Consider the following 19500-nt stretch of genomic DNA (forward strand, 5'->3'; position numbering starts at 1 on the left):
ATCGGCGCTCTGACAGCAACGCCGCGCGCCGGAAGCGGCCCGGAACTTGGTGCGGCGGCGCGGCTGCCGGACCCGGGGCCGGTACCACCATGCCGGTCACCGGGAAGATGTTTCGCCGGCGCCGGGCCGACTCTGAGTCGGAGGAAGATGAGCAGGATTCGGAGGAGGTTCGGTGCGTTTGGGGCGGGGCTTCCACCGACCTAGAAAAGAGAAACTGGCACGGGAGACTGACCGCTGACCGGGCGCTTCCTAGACTGAGTTAACTGTGAGCTGGGGCTGTTGTTCCTTCTGGACAAAGAAATTGAGGCTCCTGGGTATGAGGCCGTCGCCCCAGGCCGCACAGATGGGGGTGGTGCCCCGGGATATGCCTGGATCTGACTCCCAGGGGTCCGAGGCGCAGCAGGGTCACCCTCTTGACCACTGTGCTGGCGGCTCTGCTTGGGGTCAGGGTGCCCTCCAAGCAGCCTGTTGGCTCTGGGTTCCACGGAGGATCTCTCAGCTTGGGCATTGCTTTTTTTTTTTTCCAGGCTAAAACTGGAAGAGACCCGAGAAGTGCAGAACTTGAGAAAAAGGCCTAATGGGGTGAGGTGGGTACCACGGGGACAGCCGGGTGCTTGGCCGGCGGTAAAGACAGACACGCCCCTGCCTGGGTTGTCATCCAGACATTTCAGAAATGGCTCTTATTAACACATCGTACACCTTCTGCTGCTTGGAGAGGGGACCAATGTTGCTTGTAGACGCTTAACCACATGTCCAGAGAACAGTGGTCTCTGGGAACGCTCCAGAGGTACAGAAACAGGTCATGAACTTGCACTTTAATTCACCCGATTAATTTTGTGAAATACACATTGATTATTAAGAGTTTAGGAAATTTGGAAAAATATAGTCCAAATAAAGAGTACCTTCCAGTGACTGGGGAGGTTGAGGCAGGAGGATCACAAGCTCAAAGTCAGTCTCAGCAACTTGGTTAAACCCTCAGCAGCTTAGGGAGGCTCTATCTCAAAAAATATAAAGAGCGTGGCCGCGGCGCCTGCCGGCCGTCACGGAGGCAGCCGACTGGGCGCCGGCGCGGGGCAGGGCGCCGGGGTTCGCCTCCCTGGGCGGAGGCGCGGTGCCGCGTTCCGCCCGCGTCGGGCTTCCTGAGCGGTGGCGCGAGGCAGTGACGGTCCCGGGGCTCGCGGCAGGATGGAGGCGCGCGCGGCGAACGGCGGCCGGGGACGGCGCGGGGCCGGGGCCCCGCAGGCCCGGACCAACGGGCTGCCGAAGCACTCGTACTGGCTGGACCTGTGGCTCCTCGTGCTCCTGGACGTGGTGCTCTTCCTCTTCGTGTACCTCCTGCCCTGATGGGTTTGCTGATATCCCAAGATCACTGGATTCTGGAGTGAATTCTGAAAATGAACTACAGTTTTCTTGAACAAAGAAGATGGGATTGTGCTACTGCAGAATTTCAAGTCTCTAAGGGACCGTCCTTTCTTTTTACATATTCTAACTCATTTGGGGAATTACTAAATGAATAGTGATCTCATTCATAGCCAAGTTCCTAAAACTAAATGCAGTGTTTCACATTTAAACTCTTTTCAAACACCTAATGTCTTTATAGGGGCTGGTGTAGAAGTAAAATTTGTACTTCAAAGCTTAGCATATTCACCTAGAAGACAGTCATGTCTTTACTGTTGTATGGGTTGGTCTGGGTTTAATTCAGTCACATAATGGGGTGTGTAACTAGGTGAGGTGAGGGAGTTGTAAATTCCAAAGTTATTCAGGAGAGAGAAAAGGACTGGTGTTCTGAGATTGTGTAGAGCCTGTCACTAACACAATAGAGTCCACAATCTATTGGCTCTACATGTACTTAGTTTTTAAATGGTCTTTTCATGACCTTTGAAATGCCGGTTGGGTCTGAGCACCGAGCACCCTGAAACCGAGCACCCTGAAACGGGAATGTTTCAAGCCTGTTTTTTTTAATCATTGTATTAGGTATGCTTGTGTCCAAACATTTGCTTTCCTCATGCCTGTAACTTATTTGAATACCTCCGCTGGCAGTGTGGTATTTACTCATCCTACAGAGCCCTCATCTTTGGCTGCAGCATTTTAAACATAGTTGTAGGCCAGACAAAAATTCTTTCCTTTGTAGAGATTGTTCCGTCTTTTAAAAAATCTAATTGGTATTAAACTCAAATCTCATTGTTATTTAAATCCAATTATTTTATTGGTCTGGGGTGCTCAGCGCGTATTTCATCAGAAAGATCACGGATTTGGCAGATGTGAACTGTGTGAAGTAGCCCCCTCCCTGTGACCAAGGCAGAAGATCCAGGGAGCTCTGCACCCTCTGCCTTTCAGAAGGGTGCTCAGGGTCAGGGTCAGGCCTGGAGTTGCCCTTGGAGGATCAGTTGGCCTGGTGACTCTTAGTTATGCCTTCAGGGTATTGTTGCTCTGCACGAAGAGAGCATTCTGTGGAAGGTGTGGTTGAAGCATCAGGAGGAACAAACAAGGAGACTACTGAGTGTGATTAATGATTATGACCTGCTTTTCTGCTGCTAACAATTTTATCTAATAAACACTTACTTACATAAAAAAAAATAAAGAATTGGGGATGTTGCTTATAGATTAAAAACCCTTGGCTTCAATCCCCAGCACCAAAAGATAGATAAATAATGTTTATGCTTGCTCTCTGCACTCATAATTTGCTGATCCAGAAGTAACTAAGGTTAACATTTAAGGTTCTTTCCAGTCTGTTTCCTCTTTCTCTTTTGTGAAGATTTTCAGCAGTGTGATATACATACTTTTTCTCTTGCTTTTTTCAACTCATTACAACATTGTGGGCATACACTCATATTGTGGAATACTTTTCAGAAAATGGCTGTATAATATTCCAACAGAACTATGCGCTGTAATTTATTAACAAATCTATGTAGGTCATTTATAAATTTTCACCATTGAAGATGGCTGAAGCAGATATTCTCTTGCATTTGTCTTTTTTTACTGCACTTTCCTTGATGACAAAATCTTCGAAATGAGATTTTCAGGCCAAGACATGATGAATGGTTTTTGTTTTTTTTTTTTTTTAAGAGAAAGAGAATTTTTTTTAATATTTATTTTTTAGTTTTCGGCGGACACAACATCTTTGTATGTGGTGCTGAGGATCGAACCCGGGCTGCACACATACCAGGCGAGCGCGCTACCGCTTGAGCCACATCCCCAGTCCAATGATGAATGGTTTTATAGGAAAGTGTACTACTTTCCCCTCGCCCTCAGCATCCACAGAAAGCCATTTCATTTTAATTTAATTGTGGGACTTTGCACCTGGCTTTCTTGTCTGTCCCTCGGATCTTGCCCTTTATACTTATGTTGCATCCTACAAACTTCTGACTGTTCCTCCTTATTGCTGAATTGTGATTTCTTCTTTTGTTTTGCACAGTGCTGCTGCCCTGCTGGTGGGAGAGAAGGTACAAGAAGAGACCACACTAGTAGTAAGTTATGGGGTCCTCTCAGTGGCTTCTCTTTTGTAGGGGACTGTTTTTAAAATCAGTGATGACTGCTGGTCATGGTGATGCACACCTGTAATCCCAGCCACTTGGAGGATGAGGCAGGAGGATCACAAGTTTGGGGTCAGCCTCAGCAACTTAGCAAGACCTTTATTCAAAAAATAAAAAGGCTTAGGGATGTAGCTCTGTGATTAAGCACCCCTGGGTTCAATCCCTGGTGTTTTAGAGAAAAAAAAAATAATGATGATGATGGTGATCGCCATGCTGTTGCTGTGGTGCTCCCTCTAACTGTGCTTGCTCTCTGCAGGATGATCCCTTTCAGATGAAGACAGGTGGTATGGTGGACATGAAGAAACTGAAGGAAAGGGGGAAAGATAAGTAAGTGGAGGGTAGACAGATGCAGATTAATGCCAGCCTCTGCCTCAGGCCAAGCACCTTCAGAGACGGGTTGGAGGGTGGTCTGCAGTGGTACTTTTCATGAAACATCTAGAAGTATCCTTTGTGCTTTGCAAAGGGCATGTTATTTAAAAACAAAAGAAGGGCACTTGCCTAGCATGCTCAGGCCCTAGGTTTGGTCCCCACCAACCCCTGCCCCCAACTCAAAAGAAACAAAACTTTAGAACTTAGCTCAGAGCCAAGTAGGTAGACTCCCTTTGTAAAAGTGCTTTGTTCATTACCTTTCAAACACGAAACCATTCTAAAAATAATACATTCAAATATTACAAAGCTTAAAAAATAAATTTCCCAGAGGTATCACCAGAAGCCAACAGATAGTTGGCATTAATTTTAGTTTGTATATCATACATACCATGTCATGTTTTTTGCCCAGCCATAAACAGAATATTGTGCTTTCTGTTGTGTCCTTGTTTCATTCTTATATCATACAAGCTGGCCACACTGAATGGTGACTTGGAGTCTTTGCCTCACTGCTCTTTCAGGATCAGTGAAGAGGAGGACCTTCATCTGGGGACATCATTTTCTGCAGAAACCAACCGGAGGGATGAAGATGCAGACATGTAGGTGCCAGTCTGTTTGGCTGTGAGCACCTGGAGCTGGGCTGAAGTCAGACAAGTCTAAGATGATACTTAGTCACATTTGACATTTCTAGAGTTCTCTAGAAGACACCAAAGTTGACCTCTCTCTCTCCCTGCCTCTCAGGCTTGAGAACTTTGAAAACCTCTTAAAAAGCTGGGCATGGTGGCATGCACCTGTAATCCTAGAGACTTGGGAGACTGAGGAGGGAGGATCCTAAGTTTGTGGCCAGCCTCACCTTATCTCAAAAAAAAAAAAAAAAAAAAAGCAAAAAGGGCTGGGAATGTGGCTCAGTGGTTAAGTGCCTCTGGGTTCAATCCTGGTAGAAAGAAAGGAAGGAAGGAAGGAAGGAAGGGAGGGAGGGAGGGAGGGAGGGAGGGGACTGGGGTTGTAGCTCAATGGTAGAGCACTTGCCTTACATGTGGAAGGTACTGGGTTCCATCCTCAGCACCGCATAAAAATAAAATAAAGGTATTATGTCCATCTACAACTAAATATATTTTTTAAAAAAAGAAATAAAAAGGAAGGAAGAAAACGTTTTAAAAGTTCTTTAAAGGGTGGTTCTTGGGATTTTAGATTCCTTGACTAGTGATATTTCCCCAAAATATTACAGGAATAAGCATGAACTTACCCATATTTTTTTGCTAAATCCTTTTAAAAACAAATACTACTTCTAATCCCAGCAATAGGCTGAGGCTGGAGGATGTCCAGTTCAAGACCAGACTGGACTGGGCTGGGGATGTGGCTCAAGCGGTAGCGCGCTCGCCTGGCATGCGTGCGGCCTGGGTTCGATCCTCAGCACCACATTACAAACAAAGATGTTGTGTCTGCCGATACTAAAAAATAAATATTAAAAAACTTCTCTCTCTCTCTCTCTCTCTCAAAAAAAAAATGTTAAAAAAAAAAAAAAGACCAGACTGGGCAACTTAGTGGGATTCTGTCTCAAAATTTAAAAAAAATTTAAGGTGGGACTGAGGCTGTAGCTCAATGGTAGAATTCCCCTGGATTCACTCCCCAGTGTAGTAAAAAACAAAAATAACTACATATTGTGCTTTCTGTTGTGTCCTTGTTTCATTCTTATATCATACAAGCTGGCCACACTGAATGGTGACTTGGAGTCTCTGCCTCACTGCTCTTTCTTTCAGGATCAACAGTTGGCATTAATTTTAGTTTGTATATCATACATACCATGTCATGTTTTTTGCCTAACCATACACAGAATATTGTGCTTTTTGTCTTCAAAGAAGCTTAACATCAGTAGATTGGTAAGACATGATATAGGTTGGTACTTTAGTTGAAATTTTCTTTTTTTTTTTTTGGGGGGGGTACCAGGAATTGAACTCAGGGGCACTTGGCCACTGAGCCCCATCCCAGTCCTATTTTGTGTTTTATTAGAGACAGGCTCTCACTGAGTTGTTAAGCACCTCACTGTTGCTGAGGCTGGCTTTGAACTTTCGATCCTCCTGCTTTAGCCTCCCAAGCCACTGGGATTACAGGTGTGCACCACTGTGCCCAGTTTAAATTGAAATTTTCTAACTTGAAAAATCACAAGTTATTTTTTTTCTCAGTTCTCCAGGAACTGAAGAGTATTTCCTCGTGGACCATCATGGATCTGTGGGCCAGTGTTGGGGACTCCTAATTCAGAAGATGTCCAACATGAGCTCTTGCCCTCTCTGATGCCTGTGGGTTTCTCTTTTCAGGATGAAGTACATTGAGACAGAGCTAAAGAAGAGGAAAGGGATTGTGGAACATGAGGAACAGAAAATCAAGCCAAAGAACGCAGAGGACTGTCTGTATGAACTTCCTGAAAACATCCGTGTCTCCTCTGCAAAGAAGACTGAGGAGATGCTTTCCAACCAGATGCTGAGTGGCATCCCCGAGGTGGACCTGGGCATCGAGTGCGTGTTAGACCCTTCTTGTCTCTCCCTGCCCTGGGCACTCGGGAGAGCTGTTTGCCAGTCAAAAGTCGTGGGGACCATTTTTTCCTTGTGACCTTGGAAACCCACAAGCATAAATTCCATTCTCTCTGGAAGGCTGTTGCAGGAGTTTTCTGGAGGCTTGGTCAGAGTGGTCAGAGACCTGAGGGCCTGACCGCTGAGAGCACAAGTGCTTCCTCGCCTCCTGCTCCCAGCTTGGGCTTTTACGCTGGGTTCTCCAGCAGGAGCTGTTAAAGGCTCCCCCAGGCTCCCCGATGATCCTCCTTTCACTTTAACTACAAAATACCTGCTTAGAGGGGGAGTATCACAAAAGAAATACAATGACCCACACCCTCACTGGGGAGAGTGGACAGGAGACCTTGGGTTCTCACCTCTTTCCTGGCCTTGCTGGCTTTGAACTATAGGCTTGATTTCCTGTTGATCAGAAGAGAGGAACAGCTCCTGATCTCCCATGACTACAAATGGTCCACAAGAACATGACTGTAAAGGCGCTTGGTGAACTGTAGAGAGCCCTGCCTAGGACAGACCATTTCCCCACACAGGGGTGGGCTGCCAGCCTCGCCAGTGAATTCCACCTGCATACCAGAGGGGCTGTGATCTAACGTGGGCTCTGATTCCTCTCTCCCCATAGTGCAAAAATCAAAAATATCATTTCCACGGAGGATGCCAAGGCTCGCCTGCTGGCAGAGCAGCAGAACAAGAAGAAAGATAGTGAGACATCCTTCGTGCCCACGAACATGGCTGTGAATTACGTGCAACACAACCGATGTAAGCGCTCTGGCAAGCAGCCCTGCCGTCCCCCACATTGGGCTAGGTGCCCAGGAGCCCCGCAGTCTGTCTGACGTGTACTCTGCTCTCTTGTGGTCCAGTTTATCATGAGGAGCTCAATGCTCCCATCCGGAGAAACAAAGAGGAGCCCAAAGCCCGGCCATTGCGAGTGGGTGACACGGAGAAGCCAGAGCCTGAGCGTGAGTACAGCTGAGGCCCCGGTTCCCAGGAGGCCTGTGCAGGTCAGGGCAGATGGGGGAGGGCGGAGCTCTGGCTTTGGGCCAGGGCATCCTGGTTCTCATCCATGCTCTGGCCCATCCCTTTCCAAGCCTCAGCATCTTCATTTATATGATGGGGATGGTAACAGAACTCACCTCTTGGGGCTGTTCTAAGGATTCACTCTATGACCAAGCACAGGAGAGACAAGCTGGGAAAGTTCAGACAGCAAAAATAAAACATACTCACCCCAGGCCCTCCCATGCTGTATGCACTGGCCTAGCCACAGGGAACCAGACGGTGTGGCCCTGGCCTGTGAGCAGCAGGGTCTCGTGGTGGGTTCCAGTGTGGCAGACTGTCTCCTCTTCTCCTCAGGGTCCCCTCCTAACCGCAAACGTCCTGCTAATGAGAAGGCCACTGATGACTACCACTATGAGAAGTTCAAGAAGATGAACAGGCGGTACTGAGACGTCGTGGAGGGGGTGGCTAGCACACGGGGCCTCACCCGCCCTGCTGCAGAAGGCCTAGGCTGTCCCTGCTGGGCAGGCTTGGTGCCACTGCTTCCTGCTGGCTTTCAAGCACTGAATTTGTGACTTTTTGAAACAAAACTGGGTAGTTTTCCTATTTGGGGGCAAACTGTTCCTATGAGCATCATTAAATCTTGTTTGTAAATATGTTGACTTTCTCTTTTTTTAAAAAAAATATATTTTTTAGTTGTTGACAGACCTTTATTTCATTTATTTATATGCAGTGCTGAGAATCGACCCCAGTGCCTCACACATCTAGGCAAGTGTGCTACTGCTGAGCCCCCGGCCCAGCCCCCTGACTTCTCTTAGTGCTGTTCTGAGTCGGAGGGCATAGCTGTGTGTTGCTGGTGGTGGGTTGACATCCTTCATACTGTGCTTCCAAGAGCACACATGATCAGGTCTTCTGCTTTTGTGCATTTGGAATAGGGTTTGAGTCTGCATCCTTTTTTGCTTAGAGTAGGTCCAGCAGACAGCAGAAAACATGGGATGGGATCAGAGATATTAGTATTTCTGACTTATACAAAGTTACCTGTTTCTCTTCATTAAAAAAGAAAAACTGAGGGGCTGGGGATGTGGCTCAAGTGGTAGCGCACTCGCCTAATATGCATGAGACACTGGGTTCGATTCTCAGCACCACGTAAAAATAAAGATATTGTGTCCACCTAAAACTAAAAAATATTTAAAAAAAAAGAAAAATTGATTTGGGTGCAGTTGCACACACCTGTAATTCCAGTGACTTGGGAGACTGAGGCAGGAGGATCCATCACAAGTTCAAAGCCAGTCTCAGCAACTTAGCACGGGACTAACCAACTTAGTGAGACCCTCTCTCTAAATGAAAAAGAAAAAGAAAAATTAAGCTGAGACAGTGGTACACATCTATAATTCCAGCTACTATGGAGGCTGAGGCAGGAGGATTGCAGGTTGGAGACCAGCCTGGGCAACTTAGACCTTCAGGGGGCTGAGTATCTTCATGATGTCCACTGTCAGCAGGTTGACTGACACCTGGGTAGGCCACACCCAAGGGCACAGTAAGACAAGGGGACACACAAGGCACTTCCATGGAAGATTCTATCCTAAACAGGGCAAGGGGTTATATTACAAAGGAACAGTGAGCATAGCTTCACCCATGGGGCTGTAACAAGACACACCCATGCAGGAGACACTGACCCTGAACCCAAGAAGGGTGGGGAAAACCGTCACATTTCTGTGACTGAGCACCTCAGCACCCAGCCGGGGAGTGTGACTCAGTCATGTGTAAGGTTGGTCTCCCACGTAGACCCTGTTTCAAAAAAATAAAATGGGGTAGAGATATAGTTCAGTGGTGTGCTCCTAGGTTGTATCACTAATACCACTAAAAAAGAAAAACTGCATTTCTTATCACTCTTAAAACAGTGATGGAATTGAAAATGAAACCCACCTTATTGTTTGTATTATATTTCTTTACCTTAACATCAGATAATGTTTTCAAAGCCTGGGGTGGAGTAACTCAAATGTAAAACTGAATTACTAAAATAGATTTTTCTCCTTTAATTCAAAAGACATGGACATGCCCCAGCCTGTCAAGTACCTTCCCAAACTTGCTGCTATTTTCCCTGAGGCATTGACACAGGCACCACAACAGGGAAGGAGCAGTCTGTTGACTCCAGAGCTGATGTAGGGTGGGTGCTGTGGCTACAGGAATTTGGCTCCGAGGTCAGATCTAGGTCAGATCTGAGCCCTGCTCCTGGTTAATTGTGTCCTTGGACAAATCCCTTTCCCTCTAAATCTTTTCTCATCTATAAAGTGGAGAATACCCAGCTCTAGTAGCATGCAAGGTCACAGAGGCAGGAACCACATGTGCCTCATTTTTTTTGTTTGAATACATGAGGACCTGGGTTTCATCCTTATCACCACCACAACAAAACAAACAAAAAAAATTCAGGCCAGACCAGTACTTCTCAAAACTATCAAGGCAAGATCTTAAAAAAAAAAAAAAAAAAAAAAAAGTTAATTCTGCAGAAGTCACAATTAAGAAGAGTCTGAGGGGCTGGGGATGTGGCTCAAGCGCAGCCCGGTTGGATCCTCAGCACCGCATACAAAGATGTTGTGTCCGCCGAAAACTAAAAAATAAATATTAAAAAATTCTCTCTCTCATCTCTCTCTCTTTAAAAAAAAATAATAATATGTATCTTTCAAAAAAAAAGTCTGAGACATTACAACTAAATGTGGTGTGCAAGAAAGAATTAAGTAAAAGTAAGGGAATGTGAATAAACTACAGACTTTAGTTCATTAATTGTAACAAATGTAGCATATAAGATTTTAATAATATAAGATTTTGGGCTGGGGATGTGGCTCAAGCGGTAGCGCGCTCGCCTGGCATGCGTGCGGCCCGGGTTCGATCCTCAGCACCACATACCAACAAAGATGTTGTGTCCGCCGAGAACTAAAAAATAAATATTAAAAAAACCTCTCTGAAAAAAAAAAAAAAAGATTTTAATAATGGATGGGCTGGGGTCGTAGCTTAATGGAAGAGCGCTTGCCTAGCATGTGTGAGGCCCTGGGTTCGATTCTTAACACCACAACTTTTAAAAAAATTAATAATGGAAACTAGGGGTGATGGTATGTGGGAACCCTCTGACCTTCTCAATTTTTCTGTAAACCTAAAACTGTTCTTAAAAAAAAAAAAAAAAACACGTAACTATCAGCGGATGTCTACAAAAAACATTTCAGAAGAGGAGGTGCGATGTCGGGGGCTGCCCCTAACAAATATGGCGGCCTCACGCGCCAGGGGCGGGACTGCCCCAAACAAAGAGGGCGGCCACCGCGGGGCGGAAGCGGAAGCGTGCGGCTGGCGGGTCGCGCGGGTGCAGGGTCGGCGCAGGCTCGCGCAGGGCGGCGCGGGTCCGGGCATGAAGCTGGGCCGGGCCGTGCTGGCCCTGCTGCTCCTGGCGCCGTGGGTGGTGCGGGCGGTGGAGCCCATCAGCCTGGGGCTGGCCCTGGCCGGCGTGCTCACCGGCTACATCTCCTACCCGCGCCTCTACTGCCTCTTCGCCGAGTGCTGCGGCCAGAAGCGGAGCCTGAGCCGGGAGGGTAGGCGCGCCGGGCGGGGGCCGGGGCTGCGGGGGGCTGCAGGTGGCACCGCCGCGGCGGCCGGCCGCACTCTGCTCGCGGGCCAGGGACCGGGTCCGGAGGAGCCCGCCGGGAGGCTGGAGCGCGGCCCGGGCGTCCCCGGCCGCGGCCTCAGGTGGGAGGAGCCGGCGGGTCGGTGCTCGGCGGAGCCCGCCGGCCCGCCCTGGCGGACTGAGCCACCTCTCCTGCCCTCCCCTGACTGGCTTTCTTTTTCCCAGCACTGCAGAAGGATCTGGATAAGAAACTCTTTGGACAGCATCTTGCAAAGAAAGTGATTTTAAACGCTGTGTCTGGTTTCCTGAGCAACCCGAGGCCCAAGAAACCTCTCACGCTCTCCTTGCACGGGTGGACCGGCACGGGGAAAAATTTTGTCAGCAAGATCATCGCCGAGAATATTTACGAGGGCGGTCTGAACAGTGACTATGTCCACCTGTTTGTGGCCACGCTGCATTTCCCCCACGCTTCAAACATCACCCTGTATAAGGCAAGGGCAGAAATTTGGAATCCTTCCTGGATGAAGCTGGGTGTGGGGTCTCTACTGTGAGCTTTGGGGGTTCCCTGTTGTAATAAGTGAGCCTGAACACGGCACCACGTGTCAGTTCCCCTTTGAAAGGTATGGAAGTTAGAGAGTTGAAATTCTTGGTCATTACACATCAAAGCTTTGTGGTGGTTTCTGAAACTAGGCCCAGTGATAGTAAGCATAGACATAGGTTTTTAGAAATGGAAATGATTAAATCCAGTTTGAAGGTTGTCACATGTCATTCATTTTGTGCAAAGGGAAGCATGTCTAGAGAGGCCTAAGTTTGCTTGAACTTCCCTGCTGCTAAGTGCTTTTACAGTTTAATTCACTGAATAACCAACCACCCAGGCTCTGGCAGTGACACCTAGACTCAAATCTTTTTTTTTTTTTTAAAGAGAGAATTTTAATATTTATTATTTTTTAGTTATCGGTGGACACAACATCTTTTGTTTGTATGTGGTGCTGAGGATCGAACCCCGGGCAGCACGCATGCCAGGCGAGCGTGCTATCGCTTGAGCCACATCCCCAGCCCTAGACTCAAATGTTGACACTCTCTCCTACCAGCTGTGTAGCCTTGGGAAAGTCACCTGACCTCTCTGAGAAACAGGGTCTTCATTACATAATGGTGCTTGGGAGAATTCAGTGAGCTGTCAGTTATGTAGCATGGTGCCTGGCACTTGAGCTTTAAATAAGTGCTGTTACCTTTTAGGATCCATGTGACAGACCTGCAAAGTAGGCAGAACAGTCAGGTACTTAGCCCTCACCACCTGAACACAACTGCCTAGGGCTCCTGAGATTCTGGACTTCCAGCATTGAAACTGGACAAGTTCTAGGCCAATTGGGATGAGTTGGTTGTCATAGTTAGGATTGAGGCACCTCCATTTTAACAAATGACTTTGGGCAGGTTGACCTCTCCATGCCTGCATTTTCTTATCTGTCTGAAAGAGAATGGGGTAGTGTTGTCCTGATGGCTTTGGGTGGAACGGTAACATGTTGTGCAAATGGTGCTTTGAATAGTGTCTTGCAATGTTTTTTTGCAGTGCTACAAAAGGAACCCAGGGCCCCGAGCATGTTAGGCCTGTGATCAACTGACTATATTGGCGTAGCCTAGTGAGAACACCTTGGCTGATAGGGGCCAACAGAGCAGGGAGTCCTGTGTAAATAGTGACACAGTGAGCTCAAGCCACTTCAGGTCTCCAGAGGTTCCTGTGTAAGTGAAAGCTAGTTCAGACCTACAGGGCAGGATTGCTGCTTAGATTAGATACACACAGGGAACATTGTAACCACAGTCACAGTAGCCAAGGATAACCCCGGAATAATAATAAGACCTACAGTGTAACTTCCAGAGTCTTCCTTAGAAAACAAATAGCTTATTTTCCTACCTCACCTGGAGGGGGAAAAATATCTGTGGATTTTATAGAATCATAGCCTAATTTTCTGATAAAAAAGCTTCAAGGTGTCTTGTTCCTTACCTGGAATACCCTGGACTGGGGTGTGGCTCTGTGGTAGAACCCTTGCCTAGCGTGCTCTAGAGCCTGGGTTCCATTCCCAGCACACACAAAAATAAGTGCCCAAATGTGTTCACAGGGTATATGGTGAGGCAGATTTATTTCAGGAACTGTTCCAGAAACTCCGATGTGCTGCCTCACCAGGCTGTCCTCTAAGTGCGGCCCTGGGGTTCAGCTGCCTCTCCTGAGGGAGCCAGATCACTACATTTCCATCTATAAGTTGGAGCACTGGCGCTGGCCATGCTGCCGAGTAAGGGTAGAGGTCACTTAGTAAGGGTAGAGATCTCTCTTCCAGAAAGATTGGAGTACACTACACGGCGTGTGTAACTCACTGCTGTTTGGGGACCAAGAACCAGTACCTCACTGTGTTGGCCTGGTCTCCCAGCAGGAGTCATCACTGGGGTGAGGGGCTTGGAGTCAGGCAGGGCTGGGTTCAGATCCTGCTCTGCTACATACTGTATAATCTTGGGCATGTAGGTTAAGCTCCCTCTGCTTCCACGTCCTCATCTGTAAGCCAGGTATGATGGTGCCCCCTCCCTGGGGTGATCGTGAGGAAGAAAGTGCATGTCAGGTTCTTGGTGCAGACCTCCCAGAATGCATCCAGTGTTCTCAGTGGTGGAAGTTGTCCCACAGGGCTAGGGTGTGGCTCAGTGGTTGATCACAGGCCTAACATGTTCCTTTCGTAGCACTGCAAAGAAATGGTTGTTTCCGTTGCGCTTGCTGAGGGCTCTGAATTGGCTTTCCCCTTGCAATCCAGGACCAGTTACAGCTGTGGATCCGAGGCAACGTGAGTGCCTGTGCGAGGTCCATCTTCATCTTTGATGAGATGGACAAGATGCACGCTGGCCTCATAGATGCCATCAAGCCTTTCCTGGACTATTACGATGTGGTGGATGAGGTCTCCTACCAGAAGGCCATCTTCATATTCCTCAGGTGAGGTCCCGGCTGGGACATGGCTGAAGGGCTGGGCGTGCACCCGTGGGCACCGGGAAGCCCAGTCCCCCCTCACTGCAGCTGTCTTACAGCAATGCTGGAGCAGAGAGGATCACAGATGTGGCTTTGGATTTCTGGAGAAGAGGGAAGCAGAGGGAGGAAATCAAGCTTAAGGACATGGAGCACGCCTTGTCTGTGTCTGTCTTCAACAACAGGAACAGTAAGTGGGCTGTCTGCGCCAACCTTCAGAATCCTGCACCCTTAAGTTAGGAAGCATGAGCGCCTCCATCCCCAGGAGCTGGGTAGAAATCCACTTTTCATTCCCTTCCAAGTCAGAATTCCTAAGGGGAATCTGGTGACAAACTCCAGGTGACTTTTATGAACACTAAAGTTTGAGCAGTACCATTTTCAACAAAGAGGAAAATTGTTGAAATTTTGAAAATTAGTTTTCTTCAGCTAAGTATTTTCTCTATAGTGGAAAAGAAGAGGAGACCACTGTGGGTGGCTGGTGGGGACTGGTGGGGACGGGGCCCCAGGAGGCCCCTTCCTTTGTCAACCTCGCATAGAACTCAGGTCCTATGTCTGAGAACACGGTGCCAGGGCAGGCCCTCGCCCTGTCCAGCCATAGGCCCTGTTCCCACCTGCACATAGCCTGCAGTCTCACAATCCCCTTGGTGAGGAGGTGGCTGTTTTCCCTATTTGCAGATGAGGACCGTGAAGCACAGCCCATTATGTATCTTTGCTTCCAGAACCTGAGCTTTTGACTTCTGGCTCAGCTACCTGTCCTGCCAGTGTCACACAGACCTTTGACCTTGAACCCTGGGGGGGTCAGGCCATGTCGGGGCTGACTCACTGGCTGCAGACTTTTGCAGTGCCCTTTGCCTGGTCACATCTTTACTAGGGTTCTTGAAGAGACAAAACAGAGGGCCTTGGCCTTGAGTTTTTTGGGGTTTTTTTGGTACCAGGAATTGAACCTAGGGGCACCTAACCACTGAGCCACATCTCCAAACCCTTTTGGGTCTTTTATGAGAGACAGGGTCTTACTGAGTTTCTTAGGGCCTCGCTGGCTTTTGAACTCGCCATCCTGCTGCCTTGGCCTCCCAAGTTGCTGGGATTACAGGCATGCGCCACCACGCCTGGCCCAGAAAGCCTTGTTTGAAACATGGTTGCTAAGAAATTCAAACTGGAATTTCAGGAATAGCATGGGGCATTTTATGTGAACTTATGGAAGTGTAATATTACTGAGGAAAGACAAATATTGTGTAGAACGTTAAGAAGTCTCTTTCATGCCAGAAGACGCGAGCGGGCACCACGGGAACTGTGGCCTCCGGTGGTCATGACAAGGCAGTGCTGAGACCACACTGGTAGGCTGCACAGTGGCTGCAGGACAAGCGTGGCCACTGGGCAGACCTGGCTCGGCCGCTGTGGACGGGCCTTGGCGGGAGCTGAACGCTCACTGCACAGCAAGTGGACAGGCATTCTTGCCCTCAGACCTTGTGCTGTGATGATGATAAAGATGGCGGGATGTGTGCATGTGTGTGTGCTCACTCAGTAAACACGCACACACAGACACCCACATCCTCCGCCGCTTGGGGAAAAAAAAAATAAGAACTGGTTTGTGCTGCTGGGATAAGTTCAAGCCATACTTAGAGAGCCCAGAGGTTTCAGGCAGCATTTGAGCTGACCCGTGGGACTGAGCCATGTGGACAGCTAAGGGACAATATTCCCTTGGGTCTGCAGGTACAGGTCTCTGAGGTAGGCAGGGGTTGGGGTCATGGCAGGAAGGACAGTAGTGAGGCCTGGCCACTTACCCCAAATGAGGAGAGGACCCGGAGGGTTTTGGCAGGTGATGACATGCCCCCTGTTCTCAAGGGATCCTGGCTGCTGTGGACAACAGATTCTCTGATGTGGTAGCCATGGAGGTGCTAAGGCCCGGTCAGATTCTGGGTGCAGTTTGAAGGTAAAAGCCAGATTTCCCACAGGATTGCTTGTGGGCGTGAGAGAAGTATGAGGCTTGAGCAGAAGGAGGGTGGGTCCTGCCACTGGGTGGAGCAGGAGGAGCAGGCTTGTGGGGACCACATGATCAGTGCGTCCTGACTTGTTGGTGTCCCAGCAGGGATGTGGAACAGATGTGGCCCGTCCTAGGGACACTCCAGGGAGCTATCTGGTTGGGAAGATAGCTTTGGGAGTCAACAGTACGTGTCCTTTGTTCCTCTGGAGCTGGGGGTTGAACAGCCCCGGCCCGTAGACATTTTATTATTGTCGGGTGCTGCTGCTGGGGCTGGAACCCAGGGCCTCGCTCATGCTAGGCAAGGGCTCCACCACTTGCTGCAACCCCAGCCCTTTTTATTTTTTGTGACAGGTCTCTCTAAATTGCCCAAACTGACCCCAAACTTGCAATCCTCCTGCCTCAGCCTCCTGAAGAGCTAGGGTTACAGGTGTGCACCACTGCACCTGGCCCAGTAGGTGGTTTTTAAATCACTGGTTCTGCTGGACACCTTCTGGGCCTGTGTGGCCAGGTCCTTGTCATCATTGCTGTGCTCAGAGGTCCCCTTTTTCTCTGGGCCCTGCCCAACCACCCCAGCTGCCTGGGTCACTTCATGGTGCCTAGGGATTGGCCCTGTGGGAAAGTGTGTCTCTCCTGGTTGGTCGAGTGTCTCCTCACCCCTGGTGGAAAGCCCTGTGCCAGCAGCGTCTCTGGCTGGCTGGCTGGCTGGCTCTGCTGTCCTCAGGACCCAGCACACACCTGCTGGGTGAGCCATTCCACTTGTTAGTGTGGTTACTTTCTGTGGCCACGTTCTCCTCCCCAGCCAGCCAGGCAGATCTACTGAGAACCAGTGGTGTGCGAGGCACTGTTGGGAATGGAAAGCTTACACTCCAGTCTTGGCGGAGCTGGCATTAGGGGCAGAGTCACAAGGAATAACCAGCCAAGCAGCGGGGTGTGGAGGATCGTGGGAGTGGTGAGCAGTGGGTGCTGTGTCGTGTGGGAGGGAGTATCCCCTGGATCAAGAGTCCCACGAAGCCAGGTGTGGTGGTGTGCACCTGTAATCCCAGGGACTCAGGAGGTTGAGGCAGGAGGATTGCAAGTCAGAGGCCAGCCTCAACAATTTAGATCCTAAGCAACTTAGAAAGACCCTGTCTTAAAAAGGACTGGGATGTGGATCAGTGGTTAAGCACCCCTGGGTTCAATCCCTGCTACCAAAAAATAAATAAATAAATAAATAAAAGGTCCCAGGACCCGGGAGGGCTAGGCAGGGGTAGGGAGACCCTCTGGGAGAATGCCTGGCAGAGCCATGCCCCTGGGTGTGCCATGTCACATTCGCATTTGGGTGCTTGAAGGGGTCCGGCTTTTGGCTCCGGGATGCTCTGCACACTTGGGCTGCACTGCAGCGGCAGTGAGTTTCTGCCCTCTGCTAGTCCAGATGCCAAAGCTCCAGCAGAGTCCAGGTTTCCAGGACTTACCTGCTCCTGCACCACCTCTGCTGGTCCCAGGGTCCCTGGGACACTGACCTTGTGTTGCCAGGCTGAGGTGCTCTGCATTGTCACCCTGCCCCTGCTGTCGTAGAAGAGTCACAGCTTGTGGGTGTTCGGGCGACCCCCCAGTGGGTGTGTGCTGGGTGGACGGACTAGCAGGTGGCTGGTGGCAAACAGCATCTTTTCCTGTTTCCCAGGTGGTTTCTGGCACAGCAGTCTGATTGACCGAAACCTCATTGATTATTTTGTCCCCTTCCTGCCCCTGGAATACAAACACCTGAAGATGTGCATCAGGGTCGAGATGCAGGCCCGTGGCTATGAGGTTGACGAGGACGTCATCAGCAGAGTGGCTGAAGAGATGACCTTTTTCCCCAAGGAGGAGCGCGTTTTCTCTGACAAGGGCTGCAAGACGGTGCACACCAAGCTGGACTATTACCTCGATGACTGACAGCCCACGCCAGGCTTTGAGAGGAACTCAACACTCAGTCTGCCCCTGCTCCTTTCCAGGGAAGAGGAATCAAATGGATATTTCCAGGGTGCATCAGGAAATCTGGGCCTGTTCCCTCCCTGGAAGGCCACAGTGCCCTACCTTAAGGACCCAGATATGGACAGGAGGTGTCTGGAGCCTTCAGAGGAGAAAACTGCAGCTCCCAGCCCACCCATTCTGGGGCTTGTGATTTTTTTAAAATTATGTTTTAATTTCACTTATTTCTGTTTCAAGGAACGATAAATAAGTTTTACTGAAAATGTGATTAACTTATATTTAAGATGGTTTTTAACATTATGAGAAACTTTTTTCAGATTCTAAGTTTTTGGCTTTGTGTGATTTTTTTCAAATCCTCATCATTACATACTGTCATGTCTACCGCATTAAGAAAACAGGCTGAGCACGGTCCTTGGCATCTGTTCTGTGGGATGGCAGTACAGGGGACACCAGCGCTATCCCGGGATGACCAGAACCAGCCCCGCCAGGGCCAGGAAGTGTGCAGACAGAAGGAGGAGTACGGCAGAGGACCCAGGCCGGCCCGCCGTAAGCCCAAAGTCCTCCTGGGGCTTTCAGCTGGGAGCAGTGGGACAGTGGGCGCTATGGGGACGAGCTTGGTCATACTGTGTGCACTCGTCAGAACTTGAATCTTTTGAAAGAAACATCCAGAGCCTGGCACACCCGCCCTCCATCCCAGGTTGAAGAGGGAGGATCAAAAGTCTGAGGCCAGCCTCAGCAGGAGAGTGAGGCCAGAGGAGACTTAGTGAGGACAGTAGTGAGACCCGCCGCGGGAAGAGAGCTGGGATGCAGCTCAGTGCGGCAAAGCACCCATGGCAATCGTGCTGGTGTGATCCCCAGTACCATCCCACCTCAAAAAAGGGAAGAAAAGGACCCTCCAGCTCCCCACTTGCCAGCCCCGCGACGTCTCCAAACGAGCCGCGCTTCCTCTGCTGGTTCTTCAGTTGTGATGGATTTTGCCATGTTCTTTTTAAGAACTCCCCACATCTAGGAGAGCTTAGCTGCCCCTCTGAGAAGGCCAAGAATAGTGTTATCTATAAATGCTACCATTTTACAACAGAATTTTGAACTTTTGGTTTCTTTTTCTCCGGGGGGGGGTGCTGGGGACGGAGCGCAGTGCCTCACATGTCCGAGGCGAGGGTTCTCTGACTGTGCCATGTCCCAGCCTCACATAGTTTGCGGATACATGCGAGTGTGCTGGAGACTGGAGCTCACATGTGCTCACCACTGAGCCACACCCGCAGCCTTTTGAGTATGGTTTATAAAGGAAAACCCTTCACCAGAGGCCTGTGCGTGTAGGCTGAGTAAAGACGTAGCAAGGCAGTTCTGGTGGGAAGGAAGTGCAGTCTGACCCTCACCAAGCTGCCAGGGCAGTGCACTTCAAGGGCAGGACTCAGAGCTCCTGGCACCCAGCCGTGGTGCTCCGGTCCAGCTGAGGTGTCAGGCAGGAGCGCAGGGCTCCAGGAGACGAGCCATATTGTGCCACGCAGCTC

At 49.4% G+C, this 19500-nt stretch overlaps 2 protein-coding genes across 2 annotated transcripts; both read left to right on the forward strand.

Annotated features, from left to right (window-relative positions):
- The first annotated feature begins 14 nt into the window (after positions 1-14).
- On the forward strand, positions 15-8109 carry LOC308641030 (splicing factor C9orf78). Its single transcript, XM_081279152.1, has 9 exons — positions 15-172; positions 528-587; positions 3416-3467; positions 3790-3860; positions 4421-4498; positions 6215-6412; positions 7083-7219; positions 7321-7419; positions 7811-8109. Exons 1-9 carry the CDS (start codon positions 90-92, stop codon positions 7900-7902), a joined length of 870 nt encoding a protein of 289 aa, XP_081135278.1. The 5' UTR covers positions 15-89; the 3' UTR covers positions 7903-8109.
- Positions 8110-10776: 2667 nt separating this feature from the next.
- On the forward strand, positions 10777-18313 carry TOR1A (torsin family 1 member A). Its single transcript, XM_081261883.1, has 5 exons — positions 10777-11031; positions 11289-11554; positions 13856-14031; positions 14124-14251; positions 17703-18313. Exons 1-5 carry the CDS (start codon positions 10851-10853, stop codon positions 17951-17953), a joined length of 1002 nt encoding a protein of 333 aa, XP_081118009.1. The 5' UTR covers positions 10777-10850; the 3' UTR covers positions 17954-18313.
- The last annotated feature ends 1187 nt before the right edge of the window (positions 18314-19500 follow it).

Source organism: Spermophilus citellus, assembly GCF_964194105.1.
Source record: "Spermophilus citellus genome assembly, chromosome: 2".
NCBI lineage: Eukaryota > Metazoa > Chordata > Mammalia > Rodentia > Sciuridae > Spermophilus > Spermophilus citellus.

Coding starts and splice junctions, on each gene's coding strand:
- LOC308641030 (XM_081279152.1), top strand. CDS start 90: ATGCCGGTCACCGGGAAGATGTTTCGCCGGCGCCGGGCCGACTCTGAG. Junction 173..527: donor CAGGATTCGGAGGAGGTTCG/GTGCGTTTGGGG, acceptor TTTTTTTTCCAG/GCTAAAACTGGAAGAGACCC. Junction 7,220..7,320: donor TTACGTGCAACACAACCGAT/GTAAGCGCTCTG, acceptor CTTGTGGTCCAG/TTTATCATGAGGAGCTCAAT.
- TOR1A (XM_081261883.1), top strand. CDS start 10,851: ATGAAGCTGGGCCGGGCCGTGCTGGCCCTGCTGCTCCTGGCGCCGTGG. Junction 11,555..13,855: donor CAAACATCACCCTGTATAAG/GCAAGGGCAGAA, acceptor CTTGCAATCCAG/GACCAGTTACAGCTGTGGAT. Junction 14,032..14,123: donor GCCATCTTCATATTCCTCAG/GTGAGGTCCCGG, acceptor GCTGTCTTACAG/CAATGCTGGAGCAGAGAGGA.